The following is a 17,624-nucleotide window of genomic DNA, read 5'->3' on the forward strand; positions in this document are numbered from 1 at the left end:
TCATGCTGACATCTGAGGTCTCTTTGCTGTCTCGATGCTAACTCACCTTGATTACCGTCGGGGCACTGGGAGAACTGGTCGGCTCTCTGCATTTGAAGAGCCTGGATGTACCACTGGCCGGCCCAACACCGGCCCCGTTCTCAGCCATGACGCGGAACTCATATTCATTGCCTTCGGTAAGGTGGGTGACTCTGTGTCTGAGCTCTGTGATCGGCCTTTTTGCAGAGACCTTCACCCAGCGCAGACTCTTCTTCTCACGTCTCTCCAAGATATAGTGCTTGATCTCGTTACCGCCGTCTGACCTCGGCCTGGTCCAGCACAAGGTGATGCTGTTGCCGGTCAGATGCGTAGAATCAGGCGTACCAGGTGCCTCAGGCACAGCTGTGCACAGGAACAGACGTGAACATTAAGCTGAGACGAGGAACCAACAGGACAACACAAAAACTCTTTCAGGCAGACTTACTGTATTGCATCTGCGCAACGAAGGGCACAGAGTCCAGTGGTTTGCCAACACCAAACTTGTTGACAGCAGATATTCTAAACTGGTACTCGTTGCCTTTGATGAGGTTGGTGGCGCTGAAAGAGCAGGCTTCACACTTGGAGTTGACCAAGGCCCAGGAAAGCCGAGACGTCTCCCTCTTCTCGACAACATAGTGGGTGATGGCGGCACAACCGTCATTTTCCGGAGGATTCCACCAGACTGAGCACTTTTCGCCCGTGATGCCGGTGAAACGGATAGGACCCTCAACTGGTCCAGGAGTATCTGAAAAGACATAAAATAGGTAAATCATTCAAAAATGGACAAATCAGATGGTGCAGTCGTCCTCGGGAACATCGTCCTCAGAATACAGCTACCTTGCACTCTGACGGTGACGTCGGCTTTCTTGGCACCAGAGCTGTTCTTGGCCTCCACAGTGTAGACGCCACGGTGTTTCCTGTCTGCTTCGCGAACAAACAGGCTGCTGGTACCGATACCAGCTGTAATCTCGATATCCATCATGGTCCTCTTGTCAATCTCCTTTCCATCCTTGTACCACACAACTTGTGGTACTGGACGACCGGTGATGTTGCAGCTAAGGTGGACATTTTCTCCAGCTCTCAGCGTCAGCCTCTGATCTGGGCACCAATCGATCTCAGGAGAGACTACAAATTGCAAAGAGGGCGAGTTAGGATTTGCAAACTGAAAATCATCTTTCCATTTTTTTTCCAAATGTTAGAATGCATACTGCTCTCATCCTTGGTCATGATGTATCCAGATGAGTTGGACGGGGGGCTGACAGTGCCCACGGCATTCCGTGCAATCACCCGAAATTCGAACCTGTCTCCGGCGGACAGACCGGTCACAGTAAATTGGGTCTCACTGATGTCAGTGAAGTTGCAGCGCAGCCATTTTCCTCTGCCTTGGCGCCTCTCCACGCTGTAGGCCACAATCTTGCTCCCGCCATCTCGCTTGGGGACGTCCCATTTCAAAGTGACAGAGTCGCGAGTCACGTCGATGCATACTGGGGTGCCAGGTGGATCTGAAGAAGATTTCCCAAAACGTCAGGTCAAGCACCGCTTCAACGAATAAATAATTATGAACATGCTGGTCACAGTTACTCACCAACGGGGGAGATAGCGAGTGCGTGTTTGCTTTGTTCGCTAACAGGGCTGAATCCGGCATTGTTCTCTGCATAGACTCTGAAAGAGTACTCTAGACCCTCCAAAAGACTGATAACCCTGTACTCTTTGTTGGAGATGATGGTGGAGTTCACCTTCTGCCACAGGAGACTATTCCTGTCTTTTTTCTCAACGTGGTAGCCGAGAATGGGGGATCCCCCATCAAACCCTGGAGCTTCCCACCGAATGGTCGTGCCATCGCTGGTCACATTGTAGGCTACTGGCTTTCCAGGAGCACCGGGGGGTTTGTATTGATGCTGAGCAAGGACCTCTGTGGAGATGAGTGGTTCACTGACCCCGTATTTATTCTCTGCACGTACTCTGAACTGGTACACGGTTCCCTTCACCAGGTTTGGAACCTTAAAGGACGTTCTAACCACGCTTGAGCAGACCATCTTCCAGTTGGCCTGGGAAGTCTCGCGCTTCTCCACGCTGTAGCAGGTAATCTCACCGCCTCCGTCCTCTTTGGGCTCATTCCAAGAGATGATAACATTCTGGGCCTTGATCTCGTCAAAGTGGATGGGGCCAACGGGCACAGAGGGGGGCCCAAGAACGGTTACCTCAATGTCAAAGTAGTTCTTTACCGTTCTGTTGTCCAGAACCAAGGTATACTGGCCTGCATGCTCCTTCTGGGCACCTCTAACTGTAACGGCGGTCTTGTTGTCAGTGGTCCTGAAGCGAACCTTCTCACTTTCCTTAAGAGGCAAATTGTCTTTCAGCCAACTGATGGCAGGCCTGGGTTTTCCCTTGAAGGGCAGCTCGATGTGGATGTTCTGACCGACACGAACAGCCAGCTCTCCGTTAGGGTAGTCACCGAGGCACGCCTCGGGTGGAATGATGAAATCCATGACTGTGATTGGGCCAATCTGTGAGAAGTCACTGGTGCCCTTCTCATTCTTCGCATAGACCCTGAAGTTCATCTCAGAATCCTCTTGCAGCCCCGTCACCTCACATGTGCAGCGCTTACAAGTTGTAGCAAAAGTCCAGCTGACATTATTCTCATTTCTCTTCTCGATGACGTACTCAGAGATGTGGCTGCCTCCGTCATGGTCGGGTCTGGTCCACTGCAGTGTGACGGAGGATCTTGTGGAGTCAAGCATGACCAGGTCTTTAACCGCACCTGGGGTCTCAGTGGCTCTGACGGGCTCCGAGGTCTCGCAGGCGTCACCCACACCAAACTCATTTTCAGCCGACACGCGGAAGAAATAAGCAATGTCCTCCTCCAGGCCCGACACTTTGTAGCTCGTACTGACACACTCGTCCGTGACCATCTGGTACGCTTTCATGGTGGAGCCTTTCTTCTCAACAATGTATTTAGTGATTGGTGAACCACCATCAATGAGAGGAGCCTCCCAACTCAGAGTCAATTTTCCTCTGGTCACATTCTTAACCATCAATTTTTGGCAAGTGGACGGACTGTCAAGCACCTTCAGGGAAACTGTTATGATCTTGGGCTCTCCTACGCCATTCTCAATTTCCAGCAGGTACTTGCCGCAGTCATCGCGAGTGACCTTGGGAATTAGAAGGGTGGTGGCGCGCTCTGTGCTGGTGATGGTGTAGCGTGTGTCGGCGGCAATGTTGCGTTCGCCACGCCGCCAGGTGACGCCAGGGGTGGGGCGTCCTTTCAGAGGAATAAACACCTCCACATCACGCCCTGCCCGGACGGTATATTGGGTGCTCATGGGAACGTCCAAGTCCACGTCAGCCTCCTCTGTTGGGAGAAAAGTTCCACACAAAGATTTGAGAACTAGCCAACTTCATACTCTGATAGTTTTGTCTTGGTCAAGATACAAACCCAAGATGTCCTTGGCTTGCACAGGCTGGTACATCTTGATATCCTCTCCTTTGCCCTTGCAATTGACAGCGGAAACTCTGAAGAAGTAGTAGGTTGCTGGTTTGAGGTGAGAAACCACATACTCGCAGGTCTTAACTTGCGGGTTGACCGTCGCCCACTCCCGCTCCTCTGCATTCATTTGCTCCAAGAAATAATGTGTGATCTCGCTGCCACCGTCGTACACAGGCTTCTCCCATCCAAGAGTGATGGAGGTCTTTGTGGAGTCCACCACACGCAATTTGGACGGCTCCCCAGGAAGATCTAAAGGTAAACAAAGCATCCATCAGCTACGGTAGCGGAAAGGCATTCGTTGAACATGTCATAGTGGGTGCAAATCTATACCGATAGGATCATGGGCCTTGTATAATTCAGAGGCCTCTGAGTAGTTCCCTGCTCCGGCCTTGTTGACAGCGCATACTCGGTACTGGTATTCGTTGTTCTCCACAAGGCCGGTGACCTTCTGCCTGGTGTCTCTGATTGTGCCTTTCACCACCTGCACGATGAAGCACAACCGGCCATTATTATCATTAGCTGTACAGCTGCCGCCAGTAATGAGAAGCGTCTTCTCAAAGTTTTCCATAAACCAACCTTGAACCACTGGAGACTCTTCTTTTCCCTTTTCTCCAGGTAATAACCGTCAATGTCGCTGCCTCCATCAAGAGCTGGTCTCTCCCAAATCACTGTCATGGTTGATCTGGTGATCATGGAGACTTGAGGCTTGGATGGCTCACTGGGAGGAACTGTCGAAATGAACACATCGGTTGTTATCCACGACAGGGGTGGCAATTCATGCATCCTTTTTGTTTCAGTTTTCCTACCAAAAGCATTTTTGGCGATGACGGGCATAGACTCCAGAGGGTCACCGATGCCATATTTGTTGACCCCGCGGACTCTGAAGATGTATTCGTTGCCCTGGATGAGTCTGGGCACGTTAACGATGCAGTCGACAAGTTTCTCCGAGATGATGGACCACATGACTCTGCTGGTCTCCCTCTTTTCCACAATGTAGTGCGTCACCATGGCACCGGCCTCGTCAGCAGGAGGAGACCACATGATGGTGATGTTGTCGGCGGTCACCTTCTTAAACTGGATCTCTCCAGCAGGGGGCCCTGGCCTGTCTGTGAATGGGAAGCAAGGGGTGCATTCATATTGCGACCTAAAATATTTATCTTTTGAACCACCCCACCCCACCCCCGACAAAAATGAATAAATAAATAAAAGATTGATTTGACAATTGATTTGAAGTACCTTGGATGAGCAATCTGACAACCGCACAGGCTGAACCCAGGGAGTTCTTCACCTTGACTTCATAGGTACCAGAGTTCAGGCGGGAGGTGTCCCTCAGGAACAGACTTGTGGATTCAAAGGTGTGTTTAAAGGAGAGTTGGGCACCGGCTTTGAGTTCTCTTCCATCCTTTAGCCACTCAATGGTAGGTGAAGGCTTCGCAGTGACGTTAAACTTGAGTTCGACATCCGAGCCTGCCCTATGCTTCACCTCGTTCAAGTACTCTGCCGGTATTTCAATTTCTGGAGCACCTGAAAGAGAGATATAAATCTTATGAAAATGCGTGCCAGGCAGTTTAACCTTTTTAACATGGTTTTACGTACCAAAGTTGTCAACGCATGTGGCGGGTCCAGCTGTCATGGAAGGATTGCTCACTGAGCCCACCGCGTTCTTGGCCATTACTCTGAACTCATAGGTCTGATCCTGAGTCAGACCAGTCACGGTGTAGCGTGTGTCTTTGATGTTGGTTAGGTTTGCCTTGGACCACCTGCCAACGACTCCTTCTCTCTTCTCCACCATGTACCCCGTGATCTGGGATCCCCCGTCAAAGTTAGGCACCTGCCAGACCAGGCTGATGGAGTTCTTGGTGATATCACTAATGCGCAAATTGGTGGGCGGTTCTGTCGGAAGACAGTCGGAGCTCATAAGACAACAGCGACTCCGTAAACAGTCACAAAGAGCCAGTTTCAGGCACTGCAACTTACCACAGGCGTCAATTGCCAGCACTGGATCAGAAACTCTGCTGAATTCACTGATTCCAGCAGCGTTCTCGGCTGCCACCTTGAACTCATAAATGAGTCCGGCGTGAATGCTTGTGACCTTAAAGTGAGTGGCCCGGATGACCATTCTGTTGACTTTTTGCCACAGGATGCTGTTCTTGTCTTTCATCTGGAGATGGTAGCCAAAAACGTGACTGCCTCCGTCTGACTTGGGCTCCTTCCAGGCTACAGTGATGGTCTCCCTGGTCACAGCAGTGACCTCTGGAATGGAGGGTGCTTCAGGCAAGGCTGTGGGATGACAAAGAGTTATGAGGGTGGTGTCATTCTCAGGTCAAAATGAAACAATGGTTACTTACTGTAAGGGAGGCTAATTGCAACAGGTGGTGAGTCAAGGTGCTCGCTGATTCCATATCTGTTCTCAGCCCTAATCCTGAACTGGTACTCCAGGCCTGTTGTAAGCTTCTGGATCTTGATGGTGCAGCGAGCCACAGCAGAGGAGACGTCCGTCCAGCTGGCCGTGGTCGTCTCCCTCTTTTGGATGATGTAGTTTGTGATGGGGCTGCCACCCTCATAGGCGGGCGGGAGCCACTTCAGACTCACGCTGTCCTCCGTGATGTCAAACAGCTCTACAGGTCCCAGCGGAACACTGGGCCTGTCCAGAACCACAATGTTGACAAAAGACTTGGTGGTGCCACTTGAGTTGGAAGCCAGGATATCGTAACGTCCAGAGTCTCCTGCGATGCTTTCGCGCAGCGTGATCTTTATGCTGTCGGGAGTGACTTCGGAGTTGAACCTCATGGTTGACTTAAGTATCACGTCGTCCTTGGAGAGAGTCACCTTGGGCAGTGGCCTGCCTATTAGCGGAATCTCACATTTGAGAGTGGAGCCAGCTCTGACATAGACTGTGTTGTGGGGGAAGTCCTTCATCACCACCTCAGGAGATTCTTCAGAAAATGACAAAAGAAATTTGAAACACTAAAGGTCATGTCTGAGAAAACCGAGGAATCGCTCGGAAATTGTGAAATACATGTGAGTATGTTTTAGCACAACAAAAAAATGTCACTGTCACATACCTTGTTGGTCTTTGACCAAAACCGGGGTGATCATTTCTTTGACATCACTGAATCCAGCTTGATTCTCAGCTCGGACTCTGAAGAAGTACTCTGTGTTCTCCCTCAGGCCAGACACTGTGTATTGCAAGTACTTGGTTACGCCACACTTGACCCACTTCTCCTGGCCTTTCTCCAACGCCTCCACCAGATATCCCGTAATTCTGCTGCCTCCGCTTTGCTCTGGTTTGACCCAAGCCAGGGTTACACTCTCCTTGGTCACATCAGTCACTGCAAGCTTAGCTGGTGGGCTTGGTTTTTCTGGAAAAGGGAAGCAATGTGTTATCCTGACCAAATATTGTCAGACTCCGTGAAGCATTACAGCGTGAAAAGCCCCAATACCTGTGATCTTGGTTCCCTCTTTGGTCTCAGCGGGAACTCCAATGCCATACTCGTTCTCGCCGGTCACTCTGAAGTAGTAGACTCCTCCCTCTTGCAGATCTGACACCTTGTATGTCAACCTATGGCACGTGTCGGTCAACTGAGTCCAGCCTTTCTTGCTGGCCTCACGAATGTCCAATAGATAGTTCTTTACTGGCCCTCCTCCTTCATTCTCTGGAGTATCCCATGTCACAGTCGCAGAGTTCTTGGTCACATCCTTGACCACGACAGATGCCGGAGGTCCAGGAGAATCCAGGACTCTGACGTTGAGGGTCAAGGAGGCAGTACCGGCTACACTGGACAAGGTGATGGTATATTTTCCCGAATCATTGCGAGTGGCTTTCTCCAAAGTGATTGAGGTGAAGGTGTCTGTGGTGTCAATGACAGCACGGACCCTTAGGTCAACATCGGGCTTGCTCCAAGTCACAGTGGGGATGGGTTTGCCTCTGAAGGGCACCGTCATGGTGAAGGAGCTGCCATCCTTCACGATAAGAGTTTTCCTCATATCATTGCTGATGTCAAAGACGGGCTCTTCTTCCCGTTCCTGGGCCAGCTGTTTGTCTGACTCCGGACTGGGCTCGCTGACTCCAATCTTGTTGATGGACTTGACCACAAACACGTACTCTGCACCAGGGGTCAGTCCCACCACTGTGAACTCTGTATTGTTGGTGTTCTGGACACCGACAGTCCATTCATCATCCAAAGTGTTTCTGTATTCTACTCGGTAACCGGTCACAGGTGCACCACCGTCAAAGAGGGGTCTATTCCAGGACAGGGTCACAGTGGTCTTTGTTGAGTCAATGATCTTGGGCTTAGCGGGTGGGGAAGGCAAGAACTGGGGATCTTCCGCCTTGGTGAGTGGACAGGCAATGCTGGGAGCACTGAGCCCGGCGGCATTCTCTGCAAACACTCGGTATTCATACTCGCAGCCCTCACGAAGGTGTGACGCTTTGACTCTGAGGTCATAAACCGGTTTCTTGTTAACACGGCACCAGCGAAGGCCGGCTTTCTCTCTTTTTTCGATGACATAGCCAGCAATGCTGCTACCACCGTCAGACACCGGTCTTTCCCAGCAGATGGTCATTGCCTCGCTCGTAACGGAGGTGACCTGGACATTAGTGGGAGCAGCGGGGACTGTGAACGGATCCATGGCCTTTGTTGGCTCACTTTCAAGGGCTTCGCCATCCCCATATTTGTTGACTCCTCTAACTCTGAAGATGTACTCATTCCCTTTCAGCAACTTGGTGACTTTGCAGGTGGTGGCCTTCATGTCACCATGTACAAGAGTCCAAGCCAGCCGGCTCGTCTCCCGTTTTTCAACAATGTAATGCATGATATCGGCGCCCCCGTTCTCCTGAGGCGGGCCCCAGGTCAGGGTGCATTTTTCTGCTGTCAGGCCAGACACAGCTAAGGGTCCAGAAGAAGGTCCAGGCCTATCCAGAACTTTGCAGTTGATAGCCACAGACCTGGTTCCTGCCACATTGTGCAGAGTCAGGACGTATTGGCCAGAGTCCCTCCTGATAGCATCTCTTACGAGCAGGGTAGTTGTGAAGTTGGTGGTGGTGACTTCACATCTGGCCTTGGCTTCAATCTCCTTTCCATCCTTAGACCACGACACGACAGGAAGGGGACGCCCGGTTGTTTCAGCGTCGATTTGAATAATCTCTCCTGCTTTAATGACAAGCAGCTGTCTGAACTTTTCCTCCAAGATAATTGTGGGCGGATCTACATCATCCTTGACTGTTACAGGTCCAGTACTCTCAGAAGGCACACTTAACATCTCGGCGGAATTCTTTGCAATAACATGGAAGTCATATTGGACATCTTCAGTTAGGCCTGTGACATCGAAGTAAGTGTCCTGCAGGTTGGTGAAGTTACATTTCAGCCAGCGGCCATTTGGAACCTCTTTGCGTTCAACAATGTAGCCAGTAATCTTGGTCCCAACATCATGTTCTGGCCTCTCCCAGAAGAGAGAGACTGAGGTCCTCGTGATGTTGGTGACTTTAAGGTTGCGAGGAGGTTCACATGGATCCCTTGCTGCCACTGGCTCACTGGCTTTAGAGCCTGGACCGATGCCAGCGATGTTCTCTGCATAGACTCTAAACTGATAGAACAAGCCTTCTTCAATGCCAGTCATCTTAAACTGGCTCTCAGCCAGAAGACCTCTGTTCATCTTGGTCCAAAGAATGCTGCTTTGGTCTTTGCTTTCAATGTGATAACCAGTGACGGGGCTGCCGCCATCCGTGATCGGTCGATCCCAAACCACAAGCATGCCAGACTTGTTGGCATGGGAAACACGAATGTTGACGGGAGAGCCCGGAGGTTCGAATGGGTACTGAGCAACAACGGAAGCAGAGTCAACGGCATGACTCTTGCCGTATCGATTCTCAGCTGCAACACGGAACTGATACTCTGTTCCCTGAGTGAGATGGGACACTTTGATTGAGGTCCTGGCAACAGTAGCAGACACAATCTGCCATACGGTTGTGGTCGTGTCTCTCTTTTCCACCACGTAATTATTAATCTGGCATCCGCCATCGTAGGTCGGAGCATCCCAAGACAGAGAGACGAAGTCAGCGCTCACCTCATCCAGCTTAACGTTACTGGGCGGGCCCGGTTTGTCCAGGATGATAACAGAGATTTCACCCGTCGTCGTGCCCACTGCATTAGTCAGGGTGATCTCGTATTTCCCTACGTCTTCCTTGGTGGCATCCTTGATGAAGATTTTAGACGAGGTTTGTGAGGTGAGAACATTGACGCGAGTGGTCTGCTTCAGCACCTGGCTGTCCTTTTTCCAGGTCACCTCAGGTTGCGGCCTGCCCTTGAAGGGGACATCAATCTTCAGGTCATCTCCAGCTTTAACACTGAACGTATTGAACAGCAGGTTGACGATGGGTTGTACTGTGATGTCCTTCACAATGACGGGGTCAGCAAGAGGTTTGGGGTCACTCCGACCCTTCTCATTCACCGCAACAACCCTGAAAAAGTACTCCTCATCTGTTGTGAGACCTTCAACAGTGGCCTCTAGTGCTTTAACTTCACTGCACAAACTCCACATTTCGTCTCCGTAGGGCTGCATCTCCACAATGTAGCCTGTAATCTTGCTGCCACCATCATGGTCAGGTTTCTCCCAGGATAGCGTGACCGTGTGACGAGTCACATCCATCAGCTGAACCCTGCCAGGAGGCAAAGGAGCCTCAGAGACTTTGACTTGTTCCGTGGAGGCAGGCAGACCCACGCCAAGTTCATTTACAGCCAGCACACGGAAGTAATACCGGCCTCCCTCCTGCAGATCAGAGATCATGTAAGAGTTCCTCACACAGTTGGTGCTGACGCTGGTGAAGGCCATTCTCTTCTGCTCTCTCTTCTCCACAATATAATGAGATATCTTTGCCCCTCCATCGATTAGAGGAGGCTCCCAAGAGAGAGACACTGAATTTCTTTTCACATCTTTCACCTCAAGCTTCGTCGGTGCGCTAGGTGAGTCCAGGACTCGGACGTTGATGAAGGCCGACTTAGAACCACTCATGTTCTCCAGAGTTAGCACATATTTGCCGGTATCAAATCTGTCGACATTTTCAATTACTAACATGGTGTAGGAGCTCGTCACCTCAATCTGGGCACGCTCATTCAGAGTGCCATCTGCCTTTGACCACCGGACCTCCGGCTCAGGCTTCCCTCGAATTGTGACGAACAGACGCAAGGACGCTGTGGCCCTGACGTTGACCATCTTTCTAAGATCACAGTCGAGTTCAATTTCAGGAGCTTCCAGCTTCTCAGCGGCGATGACACTGCCGGGCAGGTCTACGTGTTCACCCACGCCCTCACAGTTAAGGGCGCAAACGCGAACATTGTATTCGGTGTTCTCCCTCAGTTTTTTCACTGTGTAGTTAGTAGCCTGCACACCAGTGTGTGGGGTGCAAATGACCCATTCATCCAGCGCAGCCTCCTTTATTTCAACAATGTAACCAGTGATGGGCGCTCCGCCGTCATATATAGGCCGAGTCCAAGTCAACGAGACCGTTGTGCTGGAATGGTCAGTGACCTTTGGGTTGTTTGGAGGTCCTGGTGGGTAAATGGCATCACATGCCTTGATGTACTGAGTTGGTGCGCTGGGCTTGCCCACGCCGGCGGCATTTTCAGCAGAGACCCTGAATTCATAAGAGTGGCCCTCAGTGAGACCCGTGCATCTGAACCTCAGGTCAGACAGCCTCTTCTTGTTGCATTTGCTCCATCGAATGCCATCCTTGTCACGTTTTTCAAGGATGTAGCCCTCGATCTCGGCTCCCCCGTTGCTCTCCGGCCTTTCCCAGGTAAGCACAATGGAGTCTCTGGTGACGACACCGGCCTCTGGCGTGGACGGCGCACTCGGAGTAGTGAAGGGATTGCGGGCAACAACTGGCTCTGATTCTAACGGCTCTCCAACACCATATTTGTTGACAGCCGTGACACGGAAGATGTACTCATTTCCAGGTAGCAGTTTGGTGACTTTATAGCTGATGGCTTGAATCTTGGGCTCCACCATAGTCCACGACAAACGGCTGGTTTCTCTCTTCTCAACGATGTAGTGTGAAATGCTGGCGCCGCCGTCCTGCGAGGGATGGTTCCAATGCAGGTAGCACTTTTCAGTCGTGACACCTTTGACCTCTAGCGGGCCATCTGGTGGGCCGGGTCTATCCAGTACCTTGACGTTAACTGGGATCATCTTGACTCCTCCGACATTCACAAGTTTGAGAGCAAAGTGTGCGCCATCTGTTCGGATGCAGTCCTTCACGGTCAAGACGGTGCGTGTGAGTGTGGTCTTGATCTCCATTCTTGGCATAGTGTTGTCAATCTCCTTTCCATCCTTCAACCAGATGACCTCAGGCAGAGGCTTGCCGGTGTAGTCTGCATCAATGACAAAAGTCTCACCAGCACGAACGACTGTTAGATCCTTGAATTTGGAATCCATGGTTGCGTCGGGGGCCTCAATTTCATCTTTGGCAGTTATTTCCCCTGTGCTCGGAGAGGGACGGCTGGACAGACCAGCTGCGTTCTTGGCAACAACTCTGAACTCATAAATGCAGTCCTCAGTCAGGCCAGTGAGAGTGAACTGGGTGTCAATTATATTGGTAAAACTGGCCTTCATCCAGCGAGTATCAGGGTGTTTCCTACTTTCAATCAGGTAGCCGGTAATCACGCTGCCTCCGTCATACGGCGGGGTGGTCCACTTAAGTGTTACGTGGTTCCGTGTTATTTCAATGGCCTCGGGAGCACCCGGTGGGTCGATGGGGTCACGGGCCACTGCGCTATCTGAAACCTTGCTGACCGGACTAAGTCCTGCAATGTTTTCGGCATAAACCCTGAATTCGTATTCAATGCCCTCCTCCAGATCTGCAGTCTTGAAACGTGCATCGGGGATGAGCAGCTTGTTGAGTTGAGTCCAGAGGAGGCTGTTTTTCTCCTTCCTTTCCAGATGATAGCCAAGAATGGGACTCCCACCATTGTTTGCGGGTGGCTTCCATTCAACGACCATGCTGTCCTTGGTCGCAGCGGTTACAACGGGGACCACTGGTGCATCAGGCACGCTGAATGGATACTGAGCCATCACTTGTGGGGAGACAATGGCAGAACTCTTTCCATACCTGTTCTCAGCAGACACTCTGAACTGATATTCCACGCCAGTCTTCAAGTTGCTGACCTTGATGGTTGTTCGGGCGATGGTCGCAGACACAATCTGCCAAGCCGTTGTGGTGGTGTCTCTCTTCTCCACAATGTAGTTGTTAATCTGACAGCCGCCAGTATACGTTGGTGGTTCCCAGGAGAGTGTTACATAATTGGAGCTCACTTCGTCAATCTTCACAGGACCAGTGGGCGGGCCCGGTTTATCAAGAATGACAACAGTAATCTCTTCGGTTGCAGTTCCGACATTGCTGGTGGCTGTGACGGTATATTTGCCGGAATCCTCCCGCTTTGCATCCTTGATGCAAAGCTTTGTAGATGTAGGCGTGCCAGATACGTTTAGCCTGGTCGTCTCTTTAAGAGCCTGTCCTTCTTTCTTCCACTCCACTTTAGGGACCGGACGTCCAGTCACAGGAATTTCAATCTTCAAATCTTCTCCGCTTTGCAAACTATAAGTGTTGAATCTCATCTTGAATCCGGGCAACGTGGTCAAATCCTTGGCAATGACTGGCGCAGAGAGAGGCCTTGGGTCACTCTTACCCTTGTCATTGAAGGCAGATACTCTGAAAAGATATTCATGTCCAGGACTTAGGCCCGTGACCATGCCTTCACAGGTCTTGGTTGTGGCAGCCACCACCCATTCCTCGGAGTCCATGGTTTGCATTTCGATGTAGTAACCGATAATCCTGCTTCCTCCGTCGTGGACTGGTTTTTCCCATGACAGCGAGGCGGTTGTTTTAGTGACTTCGGTCAAAGTGACTTTACCAACTGACAGAGGAGGCTCAGAGGTCTTAACCGAGTCTGTTGTCTCAATTGGTAGTCCTACTCCAAACTCATTTTCGGCAAGGACCCGAAAGTAGTAGATTGCTCCCTCAGTGAGGCCGGTAACCCGGTAGCTGGTCTTTGTGCACTTGTTGTCCACATTAGCGTAAACCTTCCTGTTGGACTCGCGCTTTTCAACCAGGTAATTCTTTATTCTTGCGCCGCCGTCAATAAGAGGAGGCTCCCAACTCAGGGTGACACTCTCCCGTTTAATATCTTTGACGGTGAGGTTGGTGGGGGCTCCTGGAGTGTCCAGAACTTTGACAGACACAAATGCAGACTTGGTGCCAGCGCTGTTCTGCAGATTAAGGATGTATTTTCCGGCATCATTTCTGTCACAGATGTTGATGGAGAGCTGTGTGTAGTCTTCTCCCGTCTCAAGTTCAACTTTACTGGGCAGGTCACTGTCCTCCTTGGTCCAGCTAATGTCAGGTGTAGGACGACCCTTAAACGGAATGCCAATTCTCATCGGGGCTCCCGCACGGACAACAATGCCCTTTCGGAGTTCAGCATCCAGAATCATCTCTGGAGCATTCATTTTATCCACAGGCCGAACTCTGCCCTGGACTTCGGTTGGCTCCCCAATTCCCACCTTGTTGATGGCACACACGCGCACTTTGTATTCCTGATACTCAGTCAGCTTGGTGATGGTGAACTTGGTGACATTCACTCCGGAAGGTGGTGTGCAAATTGTCCACTCCTCCTCATCAGCCTTCGTGATTTCAACAGCGTAGCCTTGAATCTCACAGCCACCATCATATATGGGCCTGTGCCATGCCAGGCTTATGGAGTCCTTTGTGGTGTCTGTCACATGGACGTTGGTGGGGCTGCCAGGCTCAAATGTGGGGTCACAGGCTTTCAGGTAAGGTGTGGCGGGGCTCGGCTGACCCACGCCAGCTGCATTCTCAGCAGAAACCCTGAATTCGTATTCGTGGTCCTCGGTTAGGCCCGTCACTCGGAAACGCAAGTCTGTTACCCTGCGCTTGTTGCACTTGGTCCACCTTATGCCAGCCCGGTCTCTCTTTTCCACAATGTAGCCAACAATTTCACTGCCTCCGTTGGTCTCAGGACGGTTCCAGCAGACAGTCATGGAGTCCCTGGTAATGTTGGTAATCTCAATCTCCCGAGGTGTGCCAGGTGGGACAAATGGATTCCTCATGATAACTGGAGCCGACTCCAGAGGCTCACCCTCGCCGTATTTGTTGCATGCCATGACCCTGAAGATGTATTCGTTTCCCTTCAAGAGTTTGGTGACTTTGAACATGGTGGCGGCACAGTCACTGGAGACCACGGTCCACGCCAGGCGGCTTGTCTCTCGCTTCTGAATGATGTAGTGAGAAATTCCGCTGCCTCCATCGTGCTTTGGTGGAAGCCATGACAGGGAGCACTTCTCCTCAGTGATATTGCTCACAGTAAGAGGTCCCTCTGATGGACCTGGTCTGTCGAGGACCTTTACACTGAATGGAAGAGTCTTGCTGCCTGCCACATTGGTGAGTACCAGTGTGTATTGCCCGCCGTCCACTCTGATAGCGTCCTTCACAACAAGAAGGGCCTTAAAGTCTGTATTTTTAATCTCCGCTCTGGCCGAGTTTTCCACTTCAACATCGCCCTTAAACCACTGAGCCGTCGGAATGGGCTTCCCGTCCACTTTGGCCTCCAAACTGAATGTGTCCCCAGCATTGATGACAAGGGTTTGATTGTACATGGCGTCTGTCTCACACTTGGGCGGATCAACTTCGTCTTTGGCTGTGATGGATCCACTGCTCTCAGAAGGCTTGCTGACCGCACCTGCTGCATTTCTTGCAATGACTCTAAAGTCATATTTGCTGTTTTCTTTCAAGCCCGTCACTGTGAATTCAAGGTCCGTGACATTTGCAAAGCTGGCCTTCATCCACTTTCCTTCAGGAAGATCACGTTTCTCCACGACATAGCCAGTAATTAGACTTCCACCGTTGTACTGCGGCGCCGCCCACCTGAGCTTCACCGAGTGTCTGGTCACTATCAGTGCAACTGGACATCCAGGAGGATCACACGGATCGCGGGCCACATAGACCTCTGACACTTTACTGGACTTTCCAATGCCGACAATGTTCTCAGCATAGACTCTGTATTCATACTCAATGCCTTCCTCCAGAGGAGTGGATTTGAACCTGCAGTCTTGGATGAGAGTTTTGTTAATCTTGGTCCAAAGTATGCTGTTCTTCTCTTTCCTTTCAAGATGATATCCCAAGATAGCGCTGCCTCCGTCAGACGGAGGTTTGTGCCACTCCACTACCATGTAGTCTTTAGCGTATGAAGATACAAAGGGCGTACCCGGTGGGCCAGGCTCCTGGAATGGATACTGTGCCACAACCGGGTCAGAATCAATGGCATAACTCTTGCCATATCTGTTCTCAGCATAGATTCGGAATTGATACTCAGCGCCGGTCTTCAGATTGCCCACTTTGAGTGTTGTTCTTGCCACAGTGGCAGACACCACGAGCCAGTTAGTGGTGGTGGTATCTCGTTTCTCGACAACGTAGTTTGATATTTGGCAGCCGCCTGTGTACGTGGGAGGTTCCCATGTCAGTGTGACGCTCTCTGCACTGATATCCTCTAATTTGACAGGTCCTGAAGGTGGTCCGGGCTTATCTAAAGTGATAACCTCAACAGTGGCTTCCTTGGATTGCAGATCATTGGCAACGGTAATGCTGTACATGCCTCCGTCCTCTCTGGTGGCGTCTTTAATTGCAAGTGTGGTCTGATGGGCTGAATCTGTGACGTTTACTCTGGTGGTCTGCTTGAGGAGGACTCCATCCTTGGACCAAGAGATGGTCGGCTTTGGATGGCCTGCAACTGGCACTTCAATCTTGAGGTCGTGTCCCACTTGAACACTGTAGCAACTGGTTTTCGGTCTGACGGAAGGCTCAATCACAAGGTCCTTGGCGACAACTGAATGAGCCAGTTGCCTGGGGTCGCTCCTGCCCTTGTCATTGACAGCGACCACTCTGAACTGATACTCTTCTCCCTTGAGCAGATTACTCACCAGGGCCTCGGTTGCCTTCCCACTGGTACAAACAGACCAAGAGTCGGTGTCCTTTGGAGCCAGTTCGACTTCATAGTGGGTTATCCTGCTGCCGCCATCATGTATGGGCTTCTCCCACGTCAAGGTGACAGTACTGTGTGTGGCATCAACAACGCTGACTTTACCAGGGGGCTGCGGCTTCTCAGATATCTTAATTGGTTCGAAGGTTTTCGCGGGCAGACCGACACCATACTCGTTCTCAGCCATCACTCTAAAGAAGAATAGTCCTCCCTCTGGGAGAGATTCCACTTTCCATGTCATCTTATTGCAGATGGTGATTGGAGAGTAAACCTTCCGAGTGCTCTCCCGCTTTTCCACAATGTACTGCTTAATCTTTGAGCCGCCATCGAGGAGCGGAGGCTCCCATGTCAGGGTGACAGAATTCTTGGTAATCTCCTTCACCAGGAGGTTATTTGGGGGGCTGGGGGTGTCCAGGACTCTGACGCTGATGAAGGCAGACTTTATTCCGCTGGCGTTCTCGGCAGTCAGCGTGTATTTGCCTGTGTCAAATCTGTCCACGTTCTCAATCACAAGTGACGCATAGCTATCTGTGTTGTCAATTTGGGCTGTCTCCTTCAGCTCCCCGTCAGCCTTGCCCCATCTCACCTCCGGGGCTGGACGACCTCTTATAGGAACAAAGAGCCTAAGTGTGCTTGCGGCTCTAATGTTGATCATCTTTCTCATGTCGGCGTCCAGGTCCAGGTCAGGCGCTTCAAGCTTCTCTTCCAGAATGATTTTTCCCGGAAAATCCGCCTGCTCACCGACACCGATTTTGTTGATGGCACACACTCTGAACTGGTACTCGTGCTTCTCCAGGAGCTTTGTCACCGTAAACCACGTTTCTGCGATTCCAGAGGAAGGAGTGCACATGAACCACTCATCTGACGCACTGTTGCACGCCTCCACAATGTACGCCTGAATCTCACAGCCACCGTCATAGATGGGTTTACCCCAGGTCAGGGAAACGGTCGATCTTGAGGTGTCCACCACTTTGGGATTGTTTGGCGGGCCTGGTTTGAAGACGGGATCCAAAGCTTTGTAATACGTTGTTGGGGAACTGGGTGTTCCCAAGCCGGCAGCATTCTCGGCA

The 17,624-nt window shown here is 51.2% G+C and overlaps 1 protein-coding gene across 1 annotated transcript in view; it reads right to left on the bottom strand.

Moving 5' to 3' along the window:
* Nucleotides 1-17,624, bottom strand: part of LOC109530038 (titin-like) — a 213,785-nt gene that overhangs the window by 21,280 nt on the left and 174,881 nt on the right. The window contains 15 exon segments of the mRNA XM_019893583.1: nt 47-381; nt 464-763; nt 856-1,143; nt 1,227-1,520; nt 1,604-3,370; nt 3,455-3,754; nt 3,836-3,986; nt 4,082-4,233; nt 4,312-4,611; nt 4,742-5,029; nt 5,102-5,398; nt 5,483-5,785; nt 5,854-6,441; nt 6,571-6,867; nt 6,949-17,544. Coding sequence (XP_019749142.1) covers nt 47-381; nt 464-763; nt 856-1,143; nt 1,227-1,520; nt 1,604-3,370; nt 3,455-3,754; nt 3,836-3,986; nt 4,082-4,233; nt 4,312-4,611; nt 4,742-5,029; nt 5,102-5,398; nt 5,483-5,785; nt 5,854-6,441; nt 6,571-6,867; nt 6,949-17,544 — 16,256 coding nt within the window.

The sequence above is a fragment of the Hippocampus comes genome, unplaced genomic scaffold (genome assembly GCF_001891065.2).
Source record: "Hippocampus comes isolate QL1 unplaced genomic scaffold, H_comes_QL1_v1.1 scaffold189, whole genome shotgun sequence".
NCBI lineage: Eukaryota > Metazoa > Chordata > Actinopteri > Syngnathiformes > Syngnathidae > Hippocampus > Hippocampus comes.